Below are 20,734 nucleotides of genomic sequence, written 5' to 3' on the forward strand. Positions count from 1 at the left end.
TTTTTTGTTTTCTTTTGCTTTTTGTTTGTTTTTCTCAGATGGGTTTCTCTATTTGGCCCTGGCTGTCCTGGAGCTCATTCTATAGACCAGGCTGGCCTCAAACTCAGGTCAGCCTGCCTCTGCCTCTCGAGTGCTGAGGTTAATAAACCACTACCTGACTCTTGAGACCTTTGCTACTTCTTCCAAGAACCCACATTTTTTTTTGTTTTTTAAAGAACGGGTTGTGATAGCATGTGCTTGTAATCCTACCCCTGCAGAGGGAGAGGCAGGTGATCCATGGAGCTTACCAGCTACCAGTCTAGAAAAATAAAAGTTCAGTGAGAGACCCAGACTCAAAAAAGGTGGAGAATGACTAAGAAAGATGGGTAGCATCAACCTCTATCCCGAATGTGCACATAATGGTCTCATGTGTGAAGGAAATTAAAGCTGGTCATGATGTTGCATTCCTGTAATTCAGGTTGTCCTCACTTACATATCAAGCTGAGGGCCATCCTGGGGTGCATGCGGCTGTCTTAAAATCCCAAGGAAGTGAGGTTGAGAACTTAATTAGTAATTACTTATTTTTGGAAAGGGATTGGTTCCGTTTTCAGCACCTGCACGGCAGCAGCAACTAACTGCAGTTCTGAGTGATCCAATCCCTTCTGTCCTAAAAGGGCACCAGACCTGGTTAACATAGATACAGGAAGGCAAAGCATGCCTTTCCCCCACCCCCCACAAGGGGCCATAAGTCTTGTCACACACCTTTAATCCCAGCACCCAGAGGCACAGGCCAATGAAGGATACACAGACCTTGTCTGGGGCAGGGGCAAAACACCAAAGAAAGGGGAAGTATGCCTTATATATTTATTTCTGATGTTCCTTTCTTTTGACCAGCAAAGCCCAGATGAACCTTTGAGAAGCAGAAAGGTGTTTGTTGGGCGTTGTACAGAGGATATGACTGCTGAAGAGCTTCAACAATTCTTCTGTCAGTATGGAGAAGTAGTAGATGTCTTCATTCCCAAGCCATTCAGGGCTTTTGCCTTTGTTACCTTTGCAGATGATAAGGTATTTTTTTTTCTTAATACGTTTCAGGGCTGGGAATGTATCTGGTTTGGGGCTACTGTGTGTGCCCAGCATGATACAGTAGGTGCTAAGCTCAGTCTCCAGCACTCAAAATGATAAAAGTGACTTGTTCCAGCTGATTGTCACATTTTCAGAGTAGAGTGTATGGGTTAGATAGCAGTAAGATGTTCTTCCGATGTTTTTCATTATATGAGCTTTGGGGCTGTTACACATATTTTAGTTACAGATGTTGCCAAAGTGAAACTAGCAATCATTGCTTATTTTCCTTCTACTTAGATGGGTTATACTAAGATTTGGTATTGTATTGCTGAGTTGGTACATGAGTTGATTTAATCACCATTTACATTCCTTGTTTCTTATAGGTTGCCCAGTCTCTTTGTGGAGAGGATTTGATCATTAAAGGAATCAGCGTGCATATATCCAATGCTGAACCTAAGCATAATAGCAATAGACAGTTAGAAAGAAGTGGAAGATTTGGTGGTAATCCAGGTGGCTTTGGGAATCAGGGTGGGTTTGGTAACAGTAGAGGGGGTGGAGCTGGCTTGGGAAATAACCAGGGTGGCAATATGGGTGGAGGAATGAACTTCGGAGCTTTTAGCATTAATCCAGCGATGATGGCTGCAGCTCAGGCAGCATTGCAGAGCAGTTGGGGTATGATGGGCATGTTAGCCAGCCAACAGAACCAGTCAGGTCCATCTGGTAATAACCAAAGCCAGGGCAGCATGCAAAGGGAGCCAAATCAGACATTTGGTTCGGGGAATAATTCCTATAGTGGTTCTAATTCTGGTGCCCCTCTTGGTTGGGGGTCAGCATCAAATGCAGGGTCAGGCAGTGGTTTTAATGGCGGTTTTGGCTCAAGCATGGATTCTAAATCCTCTGGCTGGGGAATGTAGGCAGTGCTGGGGGAGGGGTGGTCTGTTGGTAGGTAGGTAGGTATAGAATGGTGGGATTCAAATTTTTCTAAACTCATGGTAAGTATATTGTAAAATACATATGTACTAAAAATTTTCAGATTGGTTTGTTCAGTGTGGAGTATATTCAGCAGTATTTTTGACATTTTTCTTTAGAAAAAGAGGAAAAGCTAAATGAATTTTATAAGTTTTGTTATATAAAGGGTTAAAATACTGAGTGGGTGAAAGTGAACTGCTGTTTGCCTAATTGGTAAACCAACACTACAATTGATCTCAGAAGGTTTCTCTGTAATATTCTGTCATTGGACTTGTTAAATGGATTCTTTGCATGTTCAGAATAGAAACCATTGGTTAGAACTACATTCTTTTCTCATTTTAATTTGAATCCCACCCTATGAATTTTTTCCTTAGGAATATCTCCATTTGGGAGATCATGATGTCATGGTGTTTGGTTCTTTTGGTTTTGTTTTTAACACTTGTCTTCCTTCATATACGAAAGTACAATATGAAGCCTTCATTTAATCTCTGCAGTTCATCTCATTTCAAATGTTTATGGAAGAAGCACTTCATTGAAAGTAGTGCTGTAAATATTCTGCCATAGGAATACTTCTGTCTACATGCTTTCTCATCCAAGAATTCGTCATCACGCTGCACAGGCTGCGTCTTTGACGGTGGGTGTTCCATTTTTATCCGCTACTCTTTATTTCATGGAGTCGTATCAACGCTATGAACGCAAGGCTGTGATATGGAACCAGAAGGCTGTTTGAACTTTTGAAACCTTGTGTGGGATTGATGGTGGTGCCGAGGCATGAAAGGCTAGTATGAGCGAGGAAAGGAGAGAGCGCGTGCAGAGACTTGGTGGTGCAAAATGGATATTTTTTAACTTGGAGAGATGTGTCACTCAATCCTGTGGCTTTGGTGAGAGAGTGTGCAGAGAGCAATGATAGCAAATAAACGTACGAATGTTTCGCATCAAAGGACATCCACATCTGTTGGAAGACTTTGAGTTTTGTTCTTAGAAAACCCACTTTAGTTGAATGTGTTCAGTGAAATACTTGTACTTCCCTCCCCTCTGTCAACTGCTGTGAATGCTGTATGTGTGTTCTCCTCTGCTACTGAGCTGGAAGTGTGGGCACGTGAACTGAAGCTGATGGGCTGCGAACATGGACTGAGCTTGTGGTGTGCTTTGCAGGAGAACTTGGAAGCAGAGTTCACCAGTGAGCTCAGGTGTCTCAAAGAGGGTGGACGTTCTCATGTCTGTTAGCTAACATAAGAATGCTGTTTGCTGCAGTTCTGTGTCCTGTGCTTGGATGCTTTTTATAAGAGTTGTCATTGTTGGAAATTCTTAAATAAAACTGATTTAAATAATATGTGTCTTTGTTTTGCAGCCCTGAATGCAAAGAATTCATAGCAGTTAATTCCCCTTTTTGACCCTTTTGAGATGGAACTTTCATAAAGTTTCTTGGCAGTAGTTTATTTTGCTTCAAATAAACTTATTTGAAAAGTTGTCTCAAGTCAAATGGATTCATCACCTGTCATGCATTGACACCTGATACCCAGACTTAATTGCTATTTGTTCTTGCATTGTCCAAAGTGAAAGTTTTTCCTTGGGTTATTCTGTTTTTAATCTAGTTTTTCATAAGTCTGGGTGACAGAATCTAAAATGGTAAGCAGTTGCCCTCCAGCTTGTTCTGAGTGCCTCTGTGCATTTGAGTGATTTTTCTATTGACATGGCTGTATAAGTCTCCGTTGGGAACTCATGCCTTCTAAAAATACTATTTGGGAGGGGGCAAAACAGTTGTTTCCAAATGCTTTGTAGCAGAGCATATCAATGGGAAAAAAGGGATGATAAACATCATTCTGGGGGATTTGAAAAGTGGAATTAATTGCAATAGGGATGAAGTAGAAGAAACCATGTGCCTGAAATCCATTCAGAAGCCTGATAGCTTTAAGAACTAGTAGGGTGGGTTGTCTATCTGTGGCAGTCTTTAAGTGAGGTGGGCTTGTCCCCTCTGGGCTGTAGGGGCATGAAGTGACAGTGCTCACAAAATCAGATTAGACTCTCACAATGCATTGTTAAGAATGTAAAAGCAATAATACCTTGATTGTTGTACTTTCCTGTAACTACTGAGAACTGGGGAACTCCTTTTCTAGCTGGAAAGATGTGGCCATTTTTGTTGGTAGTTTCCCCACTGCCCTTACCTAAATAGATGATGATAAATAGGCTTGTCATTTTGCAAATTGCGTGTTTTGAAATTTTATATCCTCTAGACTTGTGAACACGGTGTTTCATTATTAAGTATCCTCTGTAAAAGGATCTTGAGTTATTGTAAATTTTTTTCTCTGCATCTAAATCTGCATGATTTCCAAACCCTGTACATCTGAATTTTGCATTTTAGCACTTGCACTATTACTCAGCAGCAGTAACATGGTAACATTAAAATGGTTTTCGGGGACCTCCAAAGACTAAACTGGCAAGCCGTCCAGGAGTCCTGGGGTAAGTTACTTGTCAATGGCATGGTTTTGATCCCTTGTTTGCACCTGTTAAAAGAGTTACTGGTCATCTAGAAGGCTTTCAGTGTTGAGTAGCCTTTTAATATGTTTCTGGTATGGTGTAGCTGTAGATAGTTATTTGCCCTACATGAAGTTTTAGAAATAAACTACTTGGCAAAAATTTGGTTTTGAAAATCTATTTGGTTATCAAAATGCATTCATTCTTAAACAATCTTTGAACCGCAGTTGAATAAAAAGTTTTCTTGCCACCAACAGTTTAGTGTCTGGAGTCTTACTGGAAAAAAAAAAAAAAAAACATTTTTCATGACAAAAATGCCAGAAAGTTTTAACTGACTTCTGAGGGAAGGTGCAATATAGCATTTTCATCCATTAAAAATGTGAGTCTCCAGCTGGGTGTGGTGGCACATGCCTTTAATCCCAGAAGTTGAAGCATATACTTCAGAGTTGCGGGCCAGCTGTTGCTCCATAGTGATACTGTCTCAGAACTCGTTGGAAGAGCCAAGTACAATCAAATGTGACATTTTAAGATTAAGGCAGCATCTTAGCGGGAGAGTAGCAGTTGCTTTGTGAGTTACCATCATTTTTGTTACATAAGTTCACTGTATGCAGTTTTCTGCTGGTGTGCTATCTGTGATCTGTTTGGGTCACCTGTGCCCAAGTCATGCTCACTTAAGAACAGTCCAAATATAGTGGCATACACTTTAATACCCAGCACTTGTGAGGCTGAAGCAGAATTGTAAATTTGAGGTAGGCCTGGCTGCTAAGGCTGTCTCAAGGGTTAGGGTGGATGGAACAGGATTCAGAATGTTATCTTAGTTGGCTTACCAAGCTCGCACATCCAAAACCCAGGCTTAATTGTCAGCACCAGATAAAGTGAGGTGTGGTGGCATACACCTTTAATCCCTAAGCATTTGGCTGGTAGGAGCAAAAGAAAGAGGTTGGGTTGTCTGCTACATTAGAGTTTTAAGGCCAGCCTAGAACATGAACCCATTGATTATGAAAATCAACAGCAAGCCTTTAGTTGTTCAGAAATAGGAACAGCCAATAGATTGTAGAGAATTGAACATGACATGGTAGGTTTGTGTGCAGGGTTGGTAAGAATAAACATTGTATTGAACACCATGAATCGACAAAGTTGACATTGGCAAGTATGTGTAACAGTTTAATCCTGTTTAGTTTAGGGTGGGCCATTGATGGGTTCTGTTACTGCTAAGAGCCTTTCCAGGTACTTATAAGAATAATTCACAGATTGGAGGCATGCAAGTTAGAAGTTACTCATTATGTTCTGGATCCAGGAAATGTAGTTTATGACTTTGGTATAGACCCCATACTGATCTGCCTCCCCACAATTAATGGAACCCCAGGAAACTATTCCTCCCACAAACCATCGCTGTGTTTCATTATCTAGAAACACTAATGCCCCTCCACTGTCACCTCTGCAACTGTCCTTGCCACCAGTTTGTAAGCCAGCACAGAGCATGTTAGCAGTTACTCTTCCTCCTGGGTAGAGCTTCTTTGCATATGCAGAAGTGCATTTTTGATGGTCGACAATTGGTATGTCCACAAACATTAGGTTTCTAGCAAGAAACCCCTTCTGGGTTAAGCCCCAGCCAGCCACAGTTCCAATGGTATCTGTTCTCATTAAGGATGCAGCTTCTTTTGTTGGCAGGCAAACAGGCATGACACTTCCATTGATGGTGACTTTGTTCTTGAGTTTAATCAGTGCTATGTCATTGTCAAAACCAGCGTTGTGATTGTAACCTTCATGTATAAAGACAGCCTCGGGCCAAGCTTGGGTGTAATGAGGTGAGAGCCTTTTGAGGATACCCATGCGAATGTCCAGGGAAGACAAGTCCTCTGTTAGCCCGTACACAGCATGAGCAGCTGTTAGGATCCAGTTGTCATGTAAAAGAGCCCCTGCTGCTATGGTCTCACCCAGTAGTAAGACTTGCCAAGGAAAGTCACCAGTCTTTGCGAGCTGCCCTCCAAATATGCGGCCTCTTGTAGAGAGTGTAGACAGCCCACAGACTGAGGAAAGAGCAAAAGCAAGTTGAGTGTCAGCAGTTCTGTCCCATGGATTGGTGGATAGGTAGGCATCCTCTCTGTTAGGCAAGTGAGGCTGTTCTAGTTTCACTTGATAGTCCTTATCTGGTGCTTAGCTCCTCAGGATCAGTAAGATTTCACAGATTCTTATGTTTTGCTTTATGAAAACAGATGAGGGAAGCTGTAGACAATACGGACAGGAGTTGTGTGAACAAAGACATGAGCGCCACATACAGGCGAAAGGTCAGGACTCTGCATTGCTTGCTTTACCTCTGAGTTCATTAGGAACTCTGGGAAGGCAGGAATTAAGGAATGGTTTGCAAAATTACTGTTGCCTTTGAATGTAAAAATGTAATAAATCATAATGTAGCAGCAATGGCCAAGATGCTTCTGGTTCTAAAATTTGTGTTTCTGGTCTGGTTGAATCATCCAAACATTAAGTTTGCAGTGTCTCTGTTGCAAGCTAATTACTCAGGAATGCAGCACATGTTTCTTATTGTGGTCTTGTACTTTGATTAAAACTTAGAAGCAGCATGTAAACCAAATACAGGGTTAGAAAACTAATTTAAACCAGCTAACATGGGGGTAATGAGTGTATTATTACCTTTAAATTTTTTTAAAAGCATTCTCAACTATTATTATTGGAGCCAATTCTGGTTTAAAAAAATTAAATACTATTAAAAGGCAAATTGCATTAATGTTGAAAAACGTATATGTTGAAAACAATTGCTTAGGGAAATAATGAAGTTATTAGCTTTGGGTTTTAATAGCACTTTTACAGAGAAGAAAAGTAACTCAGCAAGAATTCGTGTTTATAAGTGTATAAATCGTTTTAGATAATTTAAAAAATCATTTAATTTTTTACGCTTGCCTAATCATAAGGTCAAAAATAGTCAAATGAGTGGTGCAGCTAGCAGCCTCTGTTTGCAGAGGGGTAATGAGAACACGCTTGGGAGTTATGTTGGCCTAAGCCAGCCTCTGAGCCCCCTGTCTGCCTGTTATCTATCATCTACTCTGTGTCAGCTGTGATTCTCTTTTATAAATGCGTCCATTACCAGGCTTGCAAACCGGGAGGAATTTTTCTCCTTTGGAGCTCGTCCAGAATCCATCAGCTTCACACACATATTTACCTGCAAATCGTTGGAAAAGCAAAAATGTTTAACTGTGGTTGTCATTTGCTTGAATAACCCCTTGAAAAATGTTGATTCTTGAGCATCCATGGTGGGGAGAGGTGTGTGAATAACCATTTTACATGATTTCATAAATAGCTGTCTGCATTACCATGTTTGCTTGCAAAGTGGAAACCTTTTAGATGTGTAACTTGAATATGTATCAAGATCTCAAGTGCTTAATGATAAGGTTTTTGACTTGTTAAATTAAACCATTTGGAATATATTGTATGTTTGTGGTAGTCATTTACTAGATAAGATCTGTTTTCAGATTCTTGCAAATTGACATTAAAGTCACTTCAACTGTAATATTTCACTTAGCACGAGGGAGAAAGGCCTTTTAATCCTTTGTCTCCCTTAGCCAAAAAGTCTGCTTCAAGTTTATATTCAACCTTAAGGACTCAGGTTCCAAGTACCACCAGCCCCTCCTTGAAGAAAGTACTTACCATCACTGCTCATTGTGTAGAAAGTCTCTTCACAGCTGTACTGGATGACAGCCTTGTAGGTGGTCACTTCAGGGCCTGTGATGTATTCCATGTGGCCATTGGGTAGGTCATCGGGAGGACCACAGTCAACAACTAGTAAAACAGTAGGGAAGAACCCCATTGTTTTATGGATTGGTGGAGTACTTATGGAGAGCCAAGTGGGCCTTGTGCTTTCCTCTATTTCCTCTACATAGTGCATGGCAAAAATAGCTTCAGTTTGGTAATGCTTACTGAAGGGCCTCTCCAGAGAAGGGAATTCAGAAACACTTGAGAGTTACATAGCTCCTACAAAAGAAATGGTCTACAGGAGAACATGGAAGAAAAGCCAGTGTTATTGTGACATAAACCAGTGGACTAAAGGTCCTCTTTACAGTTATACAGGGGTGGGGGGTGCTTGAGACAGTGTCTCTATACATAGCCCTGGCTGTCCTAGAAGTTGCTGTGTCCTCTGCCTCAAAAGTACTGGGATTAAAGGTGTGCTGCCACTACTGCCTGGCACAGTTTCATTGTTTTTCAAGATGGGGTTTCTTGCCAGGCAGTGGTGGTGCACGCCTTTAATCCCAACACTCAGGAGGCATAGGCAGCCTGGTCTACAAGAGCTAGTTCCGGAACTGGCACCAAAGCTACAGAGAAACTTGTCTCAAAAAAAAAAAAAAAGTTGGGGTTTCTCTGTAGCTTTGGAGCCTGTCCTGGAACTTGCTCTGTAAACCAGGCTAGCCTCAAACTCAATCCACCAGCCTCTGCTTCCCAAGTGCTGGGATTAACGTGTGCCACCACTGCCTGGCCTCTCGCTGGCGTTTTGTCTGCATGTTTGTAAGGTGTATGTGAGGGTGTCAGAAGCCCTGAAGCTAGAGTTAGACAGGTGGGTGCTGGGAACTAAACCTGGGTTTTCTGGAAGAGCAGCAGCCATGGCTCTGCCGTGCCACAGGTGAAATAGCTTCTGTGTCTAGAACTACAAGCAGTAGCAGGACCCAGACCACTGGTTGCCCAGATACTCTCAAACCTTGAAGTTTGTTTTCAAATATGTGGACTCTTGTAATGAGAGAGTACTAAGAGTGTGTGATTCTTGAGAAATTTCTTAGTTTTCAAAATGGGAATGTAAGCCGGGCGGTGGTGGCGCACGCCTTTAATCCCAGCACTCGGGAGGCAGAGGCAGGCGGATCTCTTGTGAGTTCAAGACCAGCCTGGTCTACAGAGCTAGTTCCAGGACAGGCTCCAAAGCCACAGAGAAACCCTGTCGAAAAAACCAAAACAAAGGGGGGGGGGGAATGTGCCATTATCCCTGTATGTGTGTGGTAGGTGTGCACACTACAGAACTGTCCTCATCCTGCACTTACAGCGTGCCTGTGTGTGCCCACAGAGGGGGAGTGGTGGGGGGTGATAGCAAACACCTTTAATCTCAGCACTCAGGGAGATAGAGACAGGTAAGGTCAACAAAACTAGTTCCAGGACAGCCAGAGCTAAACAGTGAAATCGTGTCTTGATAAACAAAAAAAGGAAAGAAAAAAGAACAGGAGAGGCCTACGCAGCAGCATCACACTTGTGTAGGGTGATAGGAATTACGAGGCTCAGATGTTTTCCCTACATTTCTTCGGTCTGCAAGAGCCTCGTTTTACACTTCTTACACTCTGAATTACTTCAGAGCACTCTGCCTTTCCCCAGTACTTCGGTTCCTCTTGGCCCACAGACTTGAGTAGAAGGAAATCTGGAATTTGTGCCCTAGTAAATGATTCATTTGGCAGGGGAGGTGGGAATGACAAGTCACAGAGTGATTAGTGGTGGCCTGGGGAGCGTGCTTTCTGTACAGGCATAGGTCCTCAGCACCCAGGTAAACCAGAGATGGCAATGTACTCCCTAAGTAAGATGAGGGGTGGGGATTTGTAGAGAATGCCAGGCAGCCCTTAACCCAGTGGTTCTCAACATATGGGTCCTGGCTCCTTTGGGGTTGAAGGATCCTTTCTCGGGTTGCCTATAAGACCAGTGGAAAACAATTTCATAACAGTAGTAAAATTACAGTTAAAGCATAGCAATGAAAATTATGGTCTGTGGGTACTACACGAGGGACTGTGTTAAAGGGCCGCAGCGCTAGGGAGGTTGAGAACCACTGCTCTAACTACATGTGCATTCACGTGTGGACACATGAAGGGTACACAGAAACGGTACAGGTGGTAGCAAGGGAAGGGGCTTGTCACCCTATGACCGTACTGCTGCACTCTGGTATTGGCCGGTCCCAGGATCCATCTTTCTGACAGACAGCAGAGAATGATTTTAAGGACACAGAACCCTGAAGAGAAAATTCAGAAAATGAGCTCCTTGTTAACATCAGGTCCCTCCCCCAAACCTCAAGTGAGAGCAGCAACTGTGGGAGGCCTTGTTTCATGTGCACATTTGCTGCCAACAGCTCTGCTGGTTTATGTCACCTAGTCCGTGGTGGCATTGTACACACTGATAACTGCTGCAATTCTTACATATAGACTGCTTCCCAATGCACCCTAGAACTCATCTGGCCAGAGTTCCTGTCAGTGCTCCCCTCTCATCCCTTCCTCTGGAGGGGTTAGCCCCCTGCCCCTTCCACCATTTATTTTTATGAAGCCCTGCTGTCCTGGAACTGTGTAGACCAGGCTGGGTTTCTTTGGTTTTTCGAGATAGGGTTTTTCTGTAACTTTGGAGCCTGTCCTGTAATTAGCTCTGTAGACCAGGCTGGCCCCGAACTCACAGAGATCCACCTGCCCCTGCCTCCCGAGTTCTGGGATTAAAGGTGTGTGCCACCACTGCCAGGCCAGACTGATTTTTTTTATTTTATTTTATTATTATTTTTTTAAGATGTGTTTATTATGTATACATTCCTTCCATGTATGCTTGCATACCAGAAGAGGGCGCCAGATCTCATTATAGATGGCTGTGAGCCACCATGTGGTTGCTGGGAATTGAACTCAGGACCTCTAGAAGAGCAGTCAGTGCTCTTAACCTCTGAGCCATCTCTCCAGCCCCCTGATTTTTTTTTTAATTCACAGAGATCCATCTACTTCTGCCTCCTGAGTGCTGGGATTAAAGGTGTACACAATCACACATTTAAAAAATTTTTGGTTTTCGAGAAAGGGTTTCTCTGCAGCTTTGGAGCCTTCCTGGAACTAGCTCTTGTAGACCAGGCTAGCCTTGAACTCAAAAAAATACACCTGCTTCTGCCTCCACCTCCCAAGTGCTGGGATTAAAGGTGTGTGCCACCATCACCTGGCAAAAATTAAAGAGTTTAGATTTGTGTTATGGGTTTGAGTGTTTGGCGTACCACTGATGTGCCAGATGTCTATAGAGGACAGAAGGTGGCCTTGGACCCCTTGAAACAAGTTAGTGAGGTTGTGAGCCACCACGTAGGTGCTTGGAACTAAATGCCAGTCCTCGGTAAGAACAACTAATGTGTTCAATCATCTCTCTAGGCTCTTCCGCCATTTATTTATACTAAGTGCCAGACGGGGTCAGGGCCAGTGAGATGGCTCAGCAGATAAGATTAGCTGCCAAGCCTGACAACCCTGAATTTGAGACCTGTAATCTGCATGGTAAAAAGAGAACTGGCCTCTAAACACTAACGTGTTTGAAGCCACACAGATAAGTGTTTTTTTTCAAAAGGAGCCTGGCATGGTGGTAGTGCCAGTGACCCCAGTGCTCAAGGAGGCAGAGACAGACAGATCTCTCAGTTCAAGGCCAGCGTGGTCTACAAATCAAGTTTCAGGACAAGTCAGGGCTGCACAGAGAAACCTTGTCTTAACTCTGCCCACCCCCCTCCATAAATGTTTGTGAAAAACTGCAGAGGTCAGTGACTAAAGTCAAACATTAAGCTGAACACACCTTTAATCCAAGACAAGACACGTCCCTGAAATAATATCAACCACTGAGCCAAGTGTGGTGGAACAACCTTTAATCCAAGGCATGTGGATCTCTTGAGTTTGAAACCAGCCTGGTCTACATAGTCCAGAGAAAGGGAAAGTATGCGTTAATGGAAGAGGGTGCCATTTGCAAAAGCTATAATGTTTCAAAGGATATACATTTTTTCAGTTAAATAATAAACACAGGATGTATAGAATGCTTTACTAGCATCTTCGAAGTCCTGTGTTGGGTCCAAAGCAACACATACACTGGGCGTGATGGAACATGCATTAATCCCAGCACTGGGAAAGTAGAAGCAAGAAGACCAGGACAGGACAAGATTATCCTCAGCTACAGAGCAAGTTCAAGGCCAGCCTACGCTACATAAAACTGTTTCAGAACAGTTGAACAAATTTGTGGTCTTGCACTTAAGAAACAGTGGAAGAGCCTGACCAAGAGTTTTGCAGTTTGCCCCTCCACAGACTGGACTCCATCCCTAGCTGTCACTCCAGGGTTATTGCTTTTTGCCACTGGGATTCAGTGACAATTTTGAAGAACACAGAGAAGATGAGTTAATCTCTTACCTGTGCCCCGAAGCAATGCTCTAAGCAGTTTTTAAAATTATTTTCCCTCTCCCTTAACAGTGAGCACTATTTATAACTTTGCAGAATGTACTCTTTCCAGGGCTGTCTAAGCTTTGTGGGCCCAGGGGCTGTTCCCCAGGAAGGTTGTCAGCTGATCAGGGAAGACTTAATTTAACAGGAGCTCTGGAGAGCTCATGGGGCAAGGTGTGTGCACCCATTTCTGTTGTCTCAGCCCCTTTCCAGAGAGCCGCTGCATTGTGCAGATGAATAGAAGTTCTTTCTCTAAAAGAGGCTTCACAGCAGACAGGGCTGTGGGCTGTGCAGGCCGTGACGCAGACAGCATCCTTACTGTGAGAGTCAGGCCTCAGCACCAGAAGTAGAACCCTCTGCCAGGTGTGACCATGTACACCTATAATCCCAGCACTGGAGAGCCTGAAACAGAAAGCCAAAGAGCACATGGCCAGTCTGGTTTACATCTTGAGCCATTATTGTCTCAAGAAGTGACTGCCGAGCCAGGCAGTGGTGGCGCACGCCTTTAATCCCAGCACTTGGGAGGCAGAGGCAAGCAGGTCTATGTGAGTGGAGGCCAGCCTGGTCTACAGAGTGAGTTCCAGAGTATCCGGCACTACACAGAGAAACCTATCTCAGAAAAACAAGCAGAAAGGGCTAGAGTGACAGCTCAGTGGTTAAGAGCACCAGCTGCTCTTCAGAGGACCCTGGGTTCAATTCCCAGCACCCACATGGCAGCTTGCACCTGTCTTTAACTCCAGTTCCAGGGGATCTGACACATACACAGACCTACGCAGGCAAAATATCAATGCACATAAATTAAACAACAAACAAAAAATCAGAAACAGGCTGGGCAGTGGTGGCACATGCTTTTTTAAAAAAAATTGGGAAAAAAAGTAATTACTTTTAAAAGGTACGACTGCTTATAGCAGCACACGAGCATATGCTAATCATCCCAGCACTCAGGAGGCTGAGGCAGGAAGGTTGGGTTTTTTGTTTGTTTGTTTCGAGACAGGGTTCCCTGTGTAGTTTTAGAGCCTATTGTAGAACTTGCTCTGTAAACCAGGCTGGCCTCAAACTCACAGAGATTTGTCCACCTCTGCCTTTCAAATGCTGGGATTAAAGGTGTGTGCCATCAACGCCCAGCATGAAGCAGAAAGAATTTGAACTTGAGGCCAGCTTGGATGACATTGTTTTAGGCAAAAACTGCCTCAACCTCAAAACAAAAATGAAAGGCAGGATTGCTCTCCACACACACCATGGTCTCCCAAAGATTCTCCTATTCCTCTTTGCTGCAAACTTACTACTACTCTGATTGTTTTCTGCGTACGTAAGCACTTCCCATTTTCTTCTTTCTTTCTTTCTTTCTTTCTTTCTTTCTTTCTTTCTTTCTTTCTTTCTCCTTTTTTTTTCTTTTTTTTGAGACAGGGTTTCTTTGTAGCTTTGGGGCCTGTCTACTAGCTCTTGTAGACTAGGCTGGCCTCGAACTCACAGAGTTCTGCCTCTGCCTCCCGAGTGCTGGGATTAAAGGCATGCACCACCACCGCCCGGCACACTTCCCATTTTCATCTCAAATTTCAAAGGCACCATGATCATAGGCACTCAGGTTTTTAGTGACTCACTTGGAGAAGCTCAAAGCCAGGCTTGCAGAAGACGGAAAAGCTGTCCTTCAGGATGTACTTAGTTTGCACGGGTGAAATGTGACCATTAGGTGGCGCCGTTGGATCAGGGCAGGGCTGAGCTGTGCAGAGGAACAGGTTTATTTTTGACGTCTGTAACAGCCAGGACTGAATTTAGCAATCTGCAGTCTTAGTTATAAATTAAATACAAGCCGGGCGGTGGTGGCGCTTGCGTTTAATCCCAGCACTCGGGAGGCAGAGACAGGCAGATCTCTGTGAGTTCGAGACCAGCCTGGTCTATAGAACAAGTTCCAGAACAGCCAGTGCTACAAAGAGAAATCCTATCTCAAAAAAGAAAAATCACGAAAGTAAATAAATAAAATAAAAATAAAAAAGAGGTGCCGGGCGGTGGTGGCGCACGCCTTTAATCCCAGCACTCGGGAGGCAGAGGCAGGCGGATCTCTGGGAGTTCGAGACCAGCCTGGTCTACAGAGCTAGTTCCAGGACAGGCTCCAAAGCCACAGAGAAACCCTGTCTCGAAAATCCATAAATAAATAAATAAATAAATAAATAAATAAATAAATAAATAAATAAATAAATAAGAGGAAAGAAAAAAGGTAACCAGGAGCCGGGGCTGGCAGCACACACACCTTTAATCTCAGCACTCAGGAGGCAAAGGCAGATGGATCTCTGAGTTCAAACCCAGCCTCAAATTACAAAGTGAGTACAGATGCGGAAGGGAACAGGTGAGTGGGTGGGTGGCTCCTGACGGGGCCAAGACAGAGGGAAGCATGGACCTGGAATCGCAGCTCTTGGGCAGAGGCAGGAAGATCCGAGTTTAAGGGCTGTTTTGCTATAAGACAAGTTTAGGGCCCTCTGACCCACAGAGTTAGACACTATCTCAAAATACCGGAACTGAGGGAGGTTACGCAGGAAAATGGCTGCCTGGGTGAAGGGATAGAGGGAGGGAACGAGACGATTGCTATCACTCCGTCTGTCATGGAACGTCACGTGACAGGCCACGCTGCCCCATCTGGGCTCCCTTTCTTGGCCTGGCCAGGAAAGAGTCCAGTGCTATGTAGTCTGCTGATGCCGCACAAGGGACAGAAACCGTTTCCTTTGCTGCCTGCGCCCGAGCCGCTTGCTCACCTGTGCTTGTGTAGCGTATCTTCCAGCCCGTGTGGTTCCCCGAATCATCAGTGGCAAACGTGATGGTCACGCTGTTGCTGTTCGTTTCAATCCTGCGGGGCAAGGTCTTCCCACAAAATGGGCCGTATTCCCTCTTCTCCGTTTGGATCTGAACAAAGAAAACCCTAGGACCTGTTGCAGGGGTCTGGCCTGTGTTAGGGGGAAGCGCACCAACTGAAAGTGGCTGAGGCAGGCTAGCACAACAGGATGGTACCCCGTTCATGCGGAAGCCACAAGCTGGCTTAGACCCCTCACAGAAAGGTTGGAAGGGACTCACTGGGGGGACAGAAAACAGGGGGCCGCTAGTTGGAAGAAATGGAGGCTTGTTGGGGGGCACGACAAAGGAACACAACAAGGGAAGGGTGCAAGAATCAGACCTTGAGGGAGTCATAGGGGCACTGGATCTCGGGGTGCATCTCCACATCGAAGGACTCCACGAAGTCCACGATGACCCTGAAGCCCTCCTCCAGGCGGATGCTGTAGGTGCAGCTGGTGAGTTTGGGGTACGGCTGTGGGTATTCAGGGCTACTGAGCTCCCCAGACCTCCCAGTGAACACCTGGCCTGAACATAGGGCTGGGAGGAGAGAAGACAGGATAGCATGACTGCTCGAACCAGGGACAGCACTCGAGAATGGGGAAACACCAGGGACATCTATGTCCTGGGCTTGGTCAAGGCCCAGCTCTTGATAAACCGCAGAGGCAGGAGGGGTACAGGCTCCACCCTAGACGATGCCCGAGAACAGAAAGGAACTCTGTTGCCCTCGGGCGTTAGCTGAAGCAGGGTAGCGTCAGGGATAGTTTGCCAGGGCCCAAGCTCCTACCCCAGGGTCAGAGTACCAGCTGGTGGAGAGCAAAGGAAGGGAGGTTTGGCCAGAGGGAAGTGGGCCCTGGCGAGAGGAGGCAGCCCACCTCCCCAGGGGCCTTAGGAATTCAGGAAAAGGAAGGAGGCCGCCCCTTGAACTCAGTCAGGGCTTTTCCCTGCTTCCGAATCACTCCAGTGCCCACCTCACAGTTCCCAAGCGTGTCCACAAGGGGGCTCCCGCCATGTCTGGCAGAGACCAGCCCAGAGCCCTGGATCCCAGGGAACAGCCTGGAAATGCTTTTCCCAGGCCTTCCTTGTTCTTAGAAGTGGCCCTGGGGACGGCTGAGGGAAATTTACGTCACCAGTGTGCACACAGTCTGCCCTCCTTTCTCAGGCTGCTAAGCTGCCCTGTAGGTGATCAGGCGCCGCCTCTTTGAGAGGTTCTTCCCCCATCCCTGCTCAGGGTAGGGGCAGATGGGTGGTAAGATGGCTCGTAGGAAGTGAAGACTCCACACTGCCCTCCTTCCCTGAGGCTGCTTCCTACTGCTAGAGAGATTCCCCTGGATGCAGGGTAACTAGCCTGATCCCTTGGCGACACCTTCCTCCGTCTCTCTGTTCTGAATCAAGCTCCTCCAGGTCAGGAAACAAAACCCTGCATTGCCCTATAAGCAAGAACTGGCTGAAGATGTCCTGAGATCAACTTCAGAAGTGGTAACAGGACGGTCTCCCTGTGTGAGCTCAGGCTAACCCTGCCATTCAGCGCCCCATCCACAGGATAAGGGACTTAAAGCAAGCCCTTTGCAAGTGCCTAGGACCCTGGAGGAGGTTCCCGCCATCAAGCTATGAGGCAAGGAGGGTTAAGATGAAGGCACCAGGTGACTCAGCTGTCCCTAACTCTCTCCCACTCCCCGCAAGAGACACACAGCCACAGTGGAGATGGAGGCAGGTTTATTGTTGTTGTGCGCATGGCAGATGGTTGCTGTAGCTGGCAGCCCTTCCAGCCCGACACAGAGCTGCAGGGGGTGGACACGCTCTGACATCTGACCCCTTGGGGTGGGCAGGCTGGAGCTGAGGGAGGTTAGAGGCTCTGCTCTGGAAGAGAGAGGGGGCATCAGGGAGACTGAGGAGAGCAGGGCCAGGGTAAAGGATGAAGAAGAACAGGGAGGCCAAAGCAAGCGTCCAGGGGCTGGGGTCAGGAACAGTGGCACTGAGCCTGCCGGTGCCGCTCCCCTACCCTGAGGGTCTGTGAAAGAAGGGAAGCTCAAGGTGAGCCAGGCTTAGCCAGAGATGCCAAGCCTACCCAGGAACCACCCAGGAGGGAGAGGGGATTGGCTAGGGAGGAGTCAGGCATGCTAATAGGGAGCAAGAGGCCAGCCTCCTGAGCCTTGGGGAGCTGGAACACTCAGTGCAGAGGGGTACCCCAGCCCCTCACCTGAGCAGGTGTGTTTGTTCTGGTGGAGAATGTAGCCCACTCTGCAGGAGCAGTAGTAGCCGCCCAGGTAGTTGTGGCAGTAATGGTCACAAGGGACTTCTTCCAGGGACGCTCGGCACTCGTCCACATCTAGGGGGCCAGGCAGGCAAGGGGGATGAGATGGGACAGAGCTCAGGCCTTGGTGGCCCGTGGGAGGAGGCTGCTGCTTGGCAGTTCACACCCCTGGGGCGGAGATGCAAACAGCACCCTTGCTAAACCAGTGACAGGCTGAGTCCTGCTCAGAGCCGCCCAGACAGTGTGATCAATCAACCCAGTGGCGAACAAGGTGGACGAGGTTCCACGGACCCCATGCAGCAGCAGTCTGGGCACAGAGAGGCTGTGCCACTGCCTGAGTTCACACAGATAGTCCCTTCAGGGACCAGAGTGTGCAGTCAAGTGTGAAGCCACACGCCTGTGCAAGCACTTTGTGACCTGACATCTGTGTGCTGGGGCATCATTACGTCATTGGCAGCTACCAGGCCCTGTGTCACTACACCCCCACCACGATGGACTCAACTTTCCTGCTGGTTTGACCTAATCCAGAGCCCCAGGAGAGGTGGGAGGCAAGAGACCCCAAGATGGGCAGCCTGGGCCCGGGAGTCCTCACCCTCCGTTGCATAGAAGGCCTCAAAGCCTGTGAATGGCTTCTCATTGGAGTAGTCTGAGTGGAAGGTGACCTCCAGGTGAGGGCCCAGCGAGTAGAAGGTGTCGTTGCCCGGGGCCTGCTCAGTATCCGTACTCTCCTGGCCACACAGTGTCGCCAGCACCTTGTTCCCTGAGCTCAACTGTGGGGTCAGAGGGAGGGAAGGTTAGAGCCAGGCCTGCCTTCCTGTCAGGCTTTGCCATGCCCCACGGCCCCAGCTGTGCCCCGTCACCTGCCAGGTACCTTGACAAAGTCATACTCGCAACGGTAAGAGAGCTCCAGGTTGAAGTGGGTAAAATAGAGGCGCAGGCGGTAGCCAGGGGGTGCAGTCAGCTTCCAGGACCGATCCTGATTGTTGCCATACGTCTCTGGGAAACCAGGGGACGCCAGGCGTCCAAATACAGGCTCAGGCCACTTTGAAGCCCGAAGTGTGGTCACCAGGCTCCACAGCAGGCCTAGGAAGATGAGTAGCCTGTGGGCAGGGAAGGGACATGAGGGACCGGGCCTAATCCCTCCTGCTCCCCCAGAGGCCATGGGTCACTCACTCACCCACCTCATGATGTGCCACCAGCTCTGCAGGCCCAGCTTGGCTCACCTTTGATCTGTTTATCCAGCACCCGGCCCTGCCCCTAGCCTCCCAGACCCAGGGATTCTGGGAATCCACCCATGGCTCCTGCCTGCCTCACTTCCAGGCAGGAAGGTTAGGTGGCTCTGGGGGGCGGGGGCAGAAGCTTGACTAGGCCACAACCTGGTAGCAATCCTCAATTCCACCCTCACCCACCCTCAGTGTCCTATTTGGTGGGACCAGGAAGGTCTACTGGGCCCGAGTTTCCGCCACAGTCACGTGGAGTGCCTAGACGGCCCCCTCAACCCAGGGAGAGGCAAAAGAAGAGATTTGAGCAAACATGCGAACCCAAGAGGAGAGGAACCACAGGACAGAAGACAAGATGCAGCTGCATCTGGGAAGATGAATGGTGGGTAGTGGGTGGTGGGTGGTAGGTGAGGGAGAGGCTGCTGGTGACTGCTGAGCCCGGAGGGGCCGAGTCAGGGAGCTGGGTTCCTGGTTCTGGAGCTGGTCTGCAGGGAAAGTTACTCCTTTGAAGACAGAGGCTCTCTCACCCTGACTATGTTGAACTGTGTAGACCAGACTGGTCTCAAACTTGTAGTAATCCTCCTGCTCCTAGCTCTGGGGTGCTATGGGGAAGGACCTTGCAGTCCAGCAATTGTAGAAGTAAAAATTGAGACTCATGGGAAGGATTGGTCTATGGAGAAAAGAACGGGCCTTTGATTAACCTGTTGGAGGAGCCTGGGGTTTGCTTGTTCTCATTAGTCACTAGGACAACAAGTTTTTAGATTGTGCATGTGTGTGCATGAGCTTGTGTGTGTGCGCACGCACGCTCTGCCTTGTATGTTCCAGTGCTTTTGGAGGCCATAGAGAGCATTGGATCCCCTGTAGAGTTACAGGCAGCATAGAATTTGGGCACTGGGAACGGAACTTGAGTCCTCTGGAAGAGCAGCAAGTGCTCCTAATTGCTGAACCATATCTCCAGCCCCATGGATAGCATTTTGAAGAATTTTTTTTTTTTTTGGTCAGGCATGGTGGCACATGCTTTTAATCCCAGCACTCAGAAGACAGAGGCAAGCAGATCTCTCTGAATTTGAGGCCAACCTGATCTACAGAGCAAGTTGTAGGACAGCCAAGGCTACACAGAGAAATCCTGTCTTGAAAAGCCAAATATTAAAAGTAAGAGAGAGAAGTCTCTTGGGTCAGACTTTAGCAGCTGGTCTCAGCCAGCTGACCTCAACAGGCCAGCTAAACAGACACGTTTAACAGTGAAAACCACAGGGGCTTATCCAGCGTGGCTGTGTGGGGAAGAACGAAGAGTCTGGTGAGCTCCCCATTGTCTCTAGGGTCCTGGCCTGAGGTTTAAGGGGAGAGTGAGGGCTAGGCATAGCTAAACAACACTGCTCAGAATGTGGTCCTGTCTATCACTGTCTCGGCTGTCAGGCATTTCGAAATTGTCAGAACTGGGCACAAGATGTCTGGGAGAGTCTAATGTCTCGGCACCCACTATTTCAACAGTCAAGTCAAAAGAAGGGCACAACGTCCCTTTAAGATAGCTTCCCTCCTCCCAAGATGGCTGTGCTCCCATGTGAGCTCCTCACCAGTTTGTCCTCAAGGACATGCTGGCAATACCTTGCCCTTGGTGGGTTTCCACCTTGTGAGAAGGAGATGGGAGACGGGACCTGCACACTTCCTGCATTGTTGACAGGCATTTCATGTCACGAGAGGAAATGTCAGTGGACAACTCGTTATGGAGGAGAGGGCACAAGAAGCCATCGTCTCTCTCTTTTTTTTTTTTTTTTTTTTTT

General features: G+C 47.0%; 2 protein-coding genes across 10 annotated transcripts in view; one reads left to right on the forward strand and one right to left on the reverse strand.

Moving 5' to 3' along the window:
* The window catches only part of Tardbp (TAR DNA binding protein), a 9,700-nt gene extending 4,965 nt beyond the window's left edge, over positions 1–4,735 (forward strand). For 2 of the 8 annotated variants that reach the window (XM_005353714.3, XM_005353713.2), the window contains exons 5-6: positions 874–1,044; positions 1,425–3,344. In XM_005353714.3, coding sequence (XP_005353771.1) covers positions 874–1,044; positions 1,425–1,955 — 702 coding nt within the window. In that variant the 3' untranslated portion in view covers positions 1,956–3,344. The other 6 variants (XR_003377379.1, XR_003377380.1, XR_003377381.1 and 3 more) reach the window with 6 other exon arrangements.
* Positions 4,736–5,622: 887 nt separating this feature from the next.
* Positions 5,623–18,963, reverse strand: Masp2 (mannan binding lectin serine peptidase 2). Of its 2 annotated transcripts, XM_005353710.2 has the most exons (11): positions 18,915–18,963; positions 18,605–18,833; positions 18,326–18,503; positions 17,680–17,808; positions 15,823–16,019; positions 15,407–15,554; positions 14,261–14,379; positions 10,390–10,468; positions 8,146–8,277; positions 7,586–7,660; positions 5,623–6,515 (listed from the first exon to the last, which is right to left on the reverse strand). In XM_005353710.2, exons 1-11 carry the CDS (start codon positions 18,917–18,919, stop codon positions 5,752–5,754), a joined length of 2,055 nt encoding a protein of 684 aa, XP_005353767.1. In that variant the 5' UTR covers positions 18,920–18,963; the 3' UTR covers positions 5,623–5,751. The 2 variants fall into 2 exon arrangements, with proteins under 2 accessions (XP_005353767.1, XP_005353768.1); XM_005353711.2 differs by lacking the exons at positions 5,623–6,515; positions 7,586–7,660; positions 8,146–8,277; ... (3 more) ...; positions 15,823–16,019; positions 18,915–18,963 and adding an exon at positions 17,179–17,339 and having other exon boundaries at positions 18,605–18,908.
* Between the last annotated feature and the right edge of the window lie 1,771 nt (positions 18,964–20,734).

Source organism: Microtus ochrogaster, chromosome 10 (genome assembly GCF_000317375.1).
Source record: "Microtus ochrogaster isolate Prairie Vole_2 chromosome 10, MicOch1.0, whole genome shotgun sequence".
In the NCBI taxonomy this organism is placed as follows: domain Eukaryota; kingdom Metazoa; phylum Chordata; class Mammalia; order Rodentia; family Cricetidae; genus Microtus; species Microtus ochrogaster.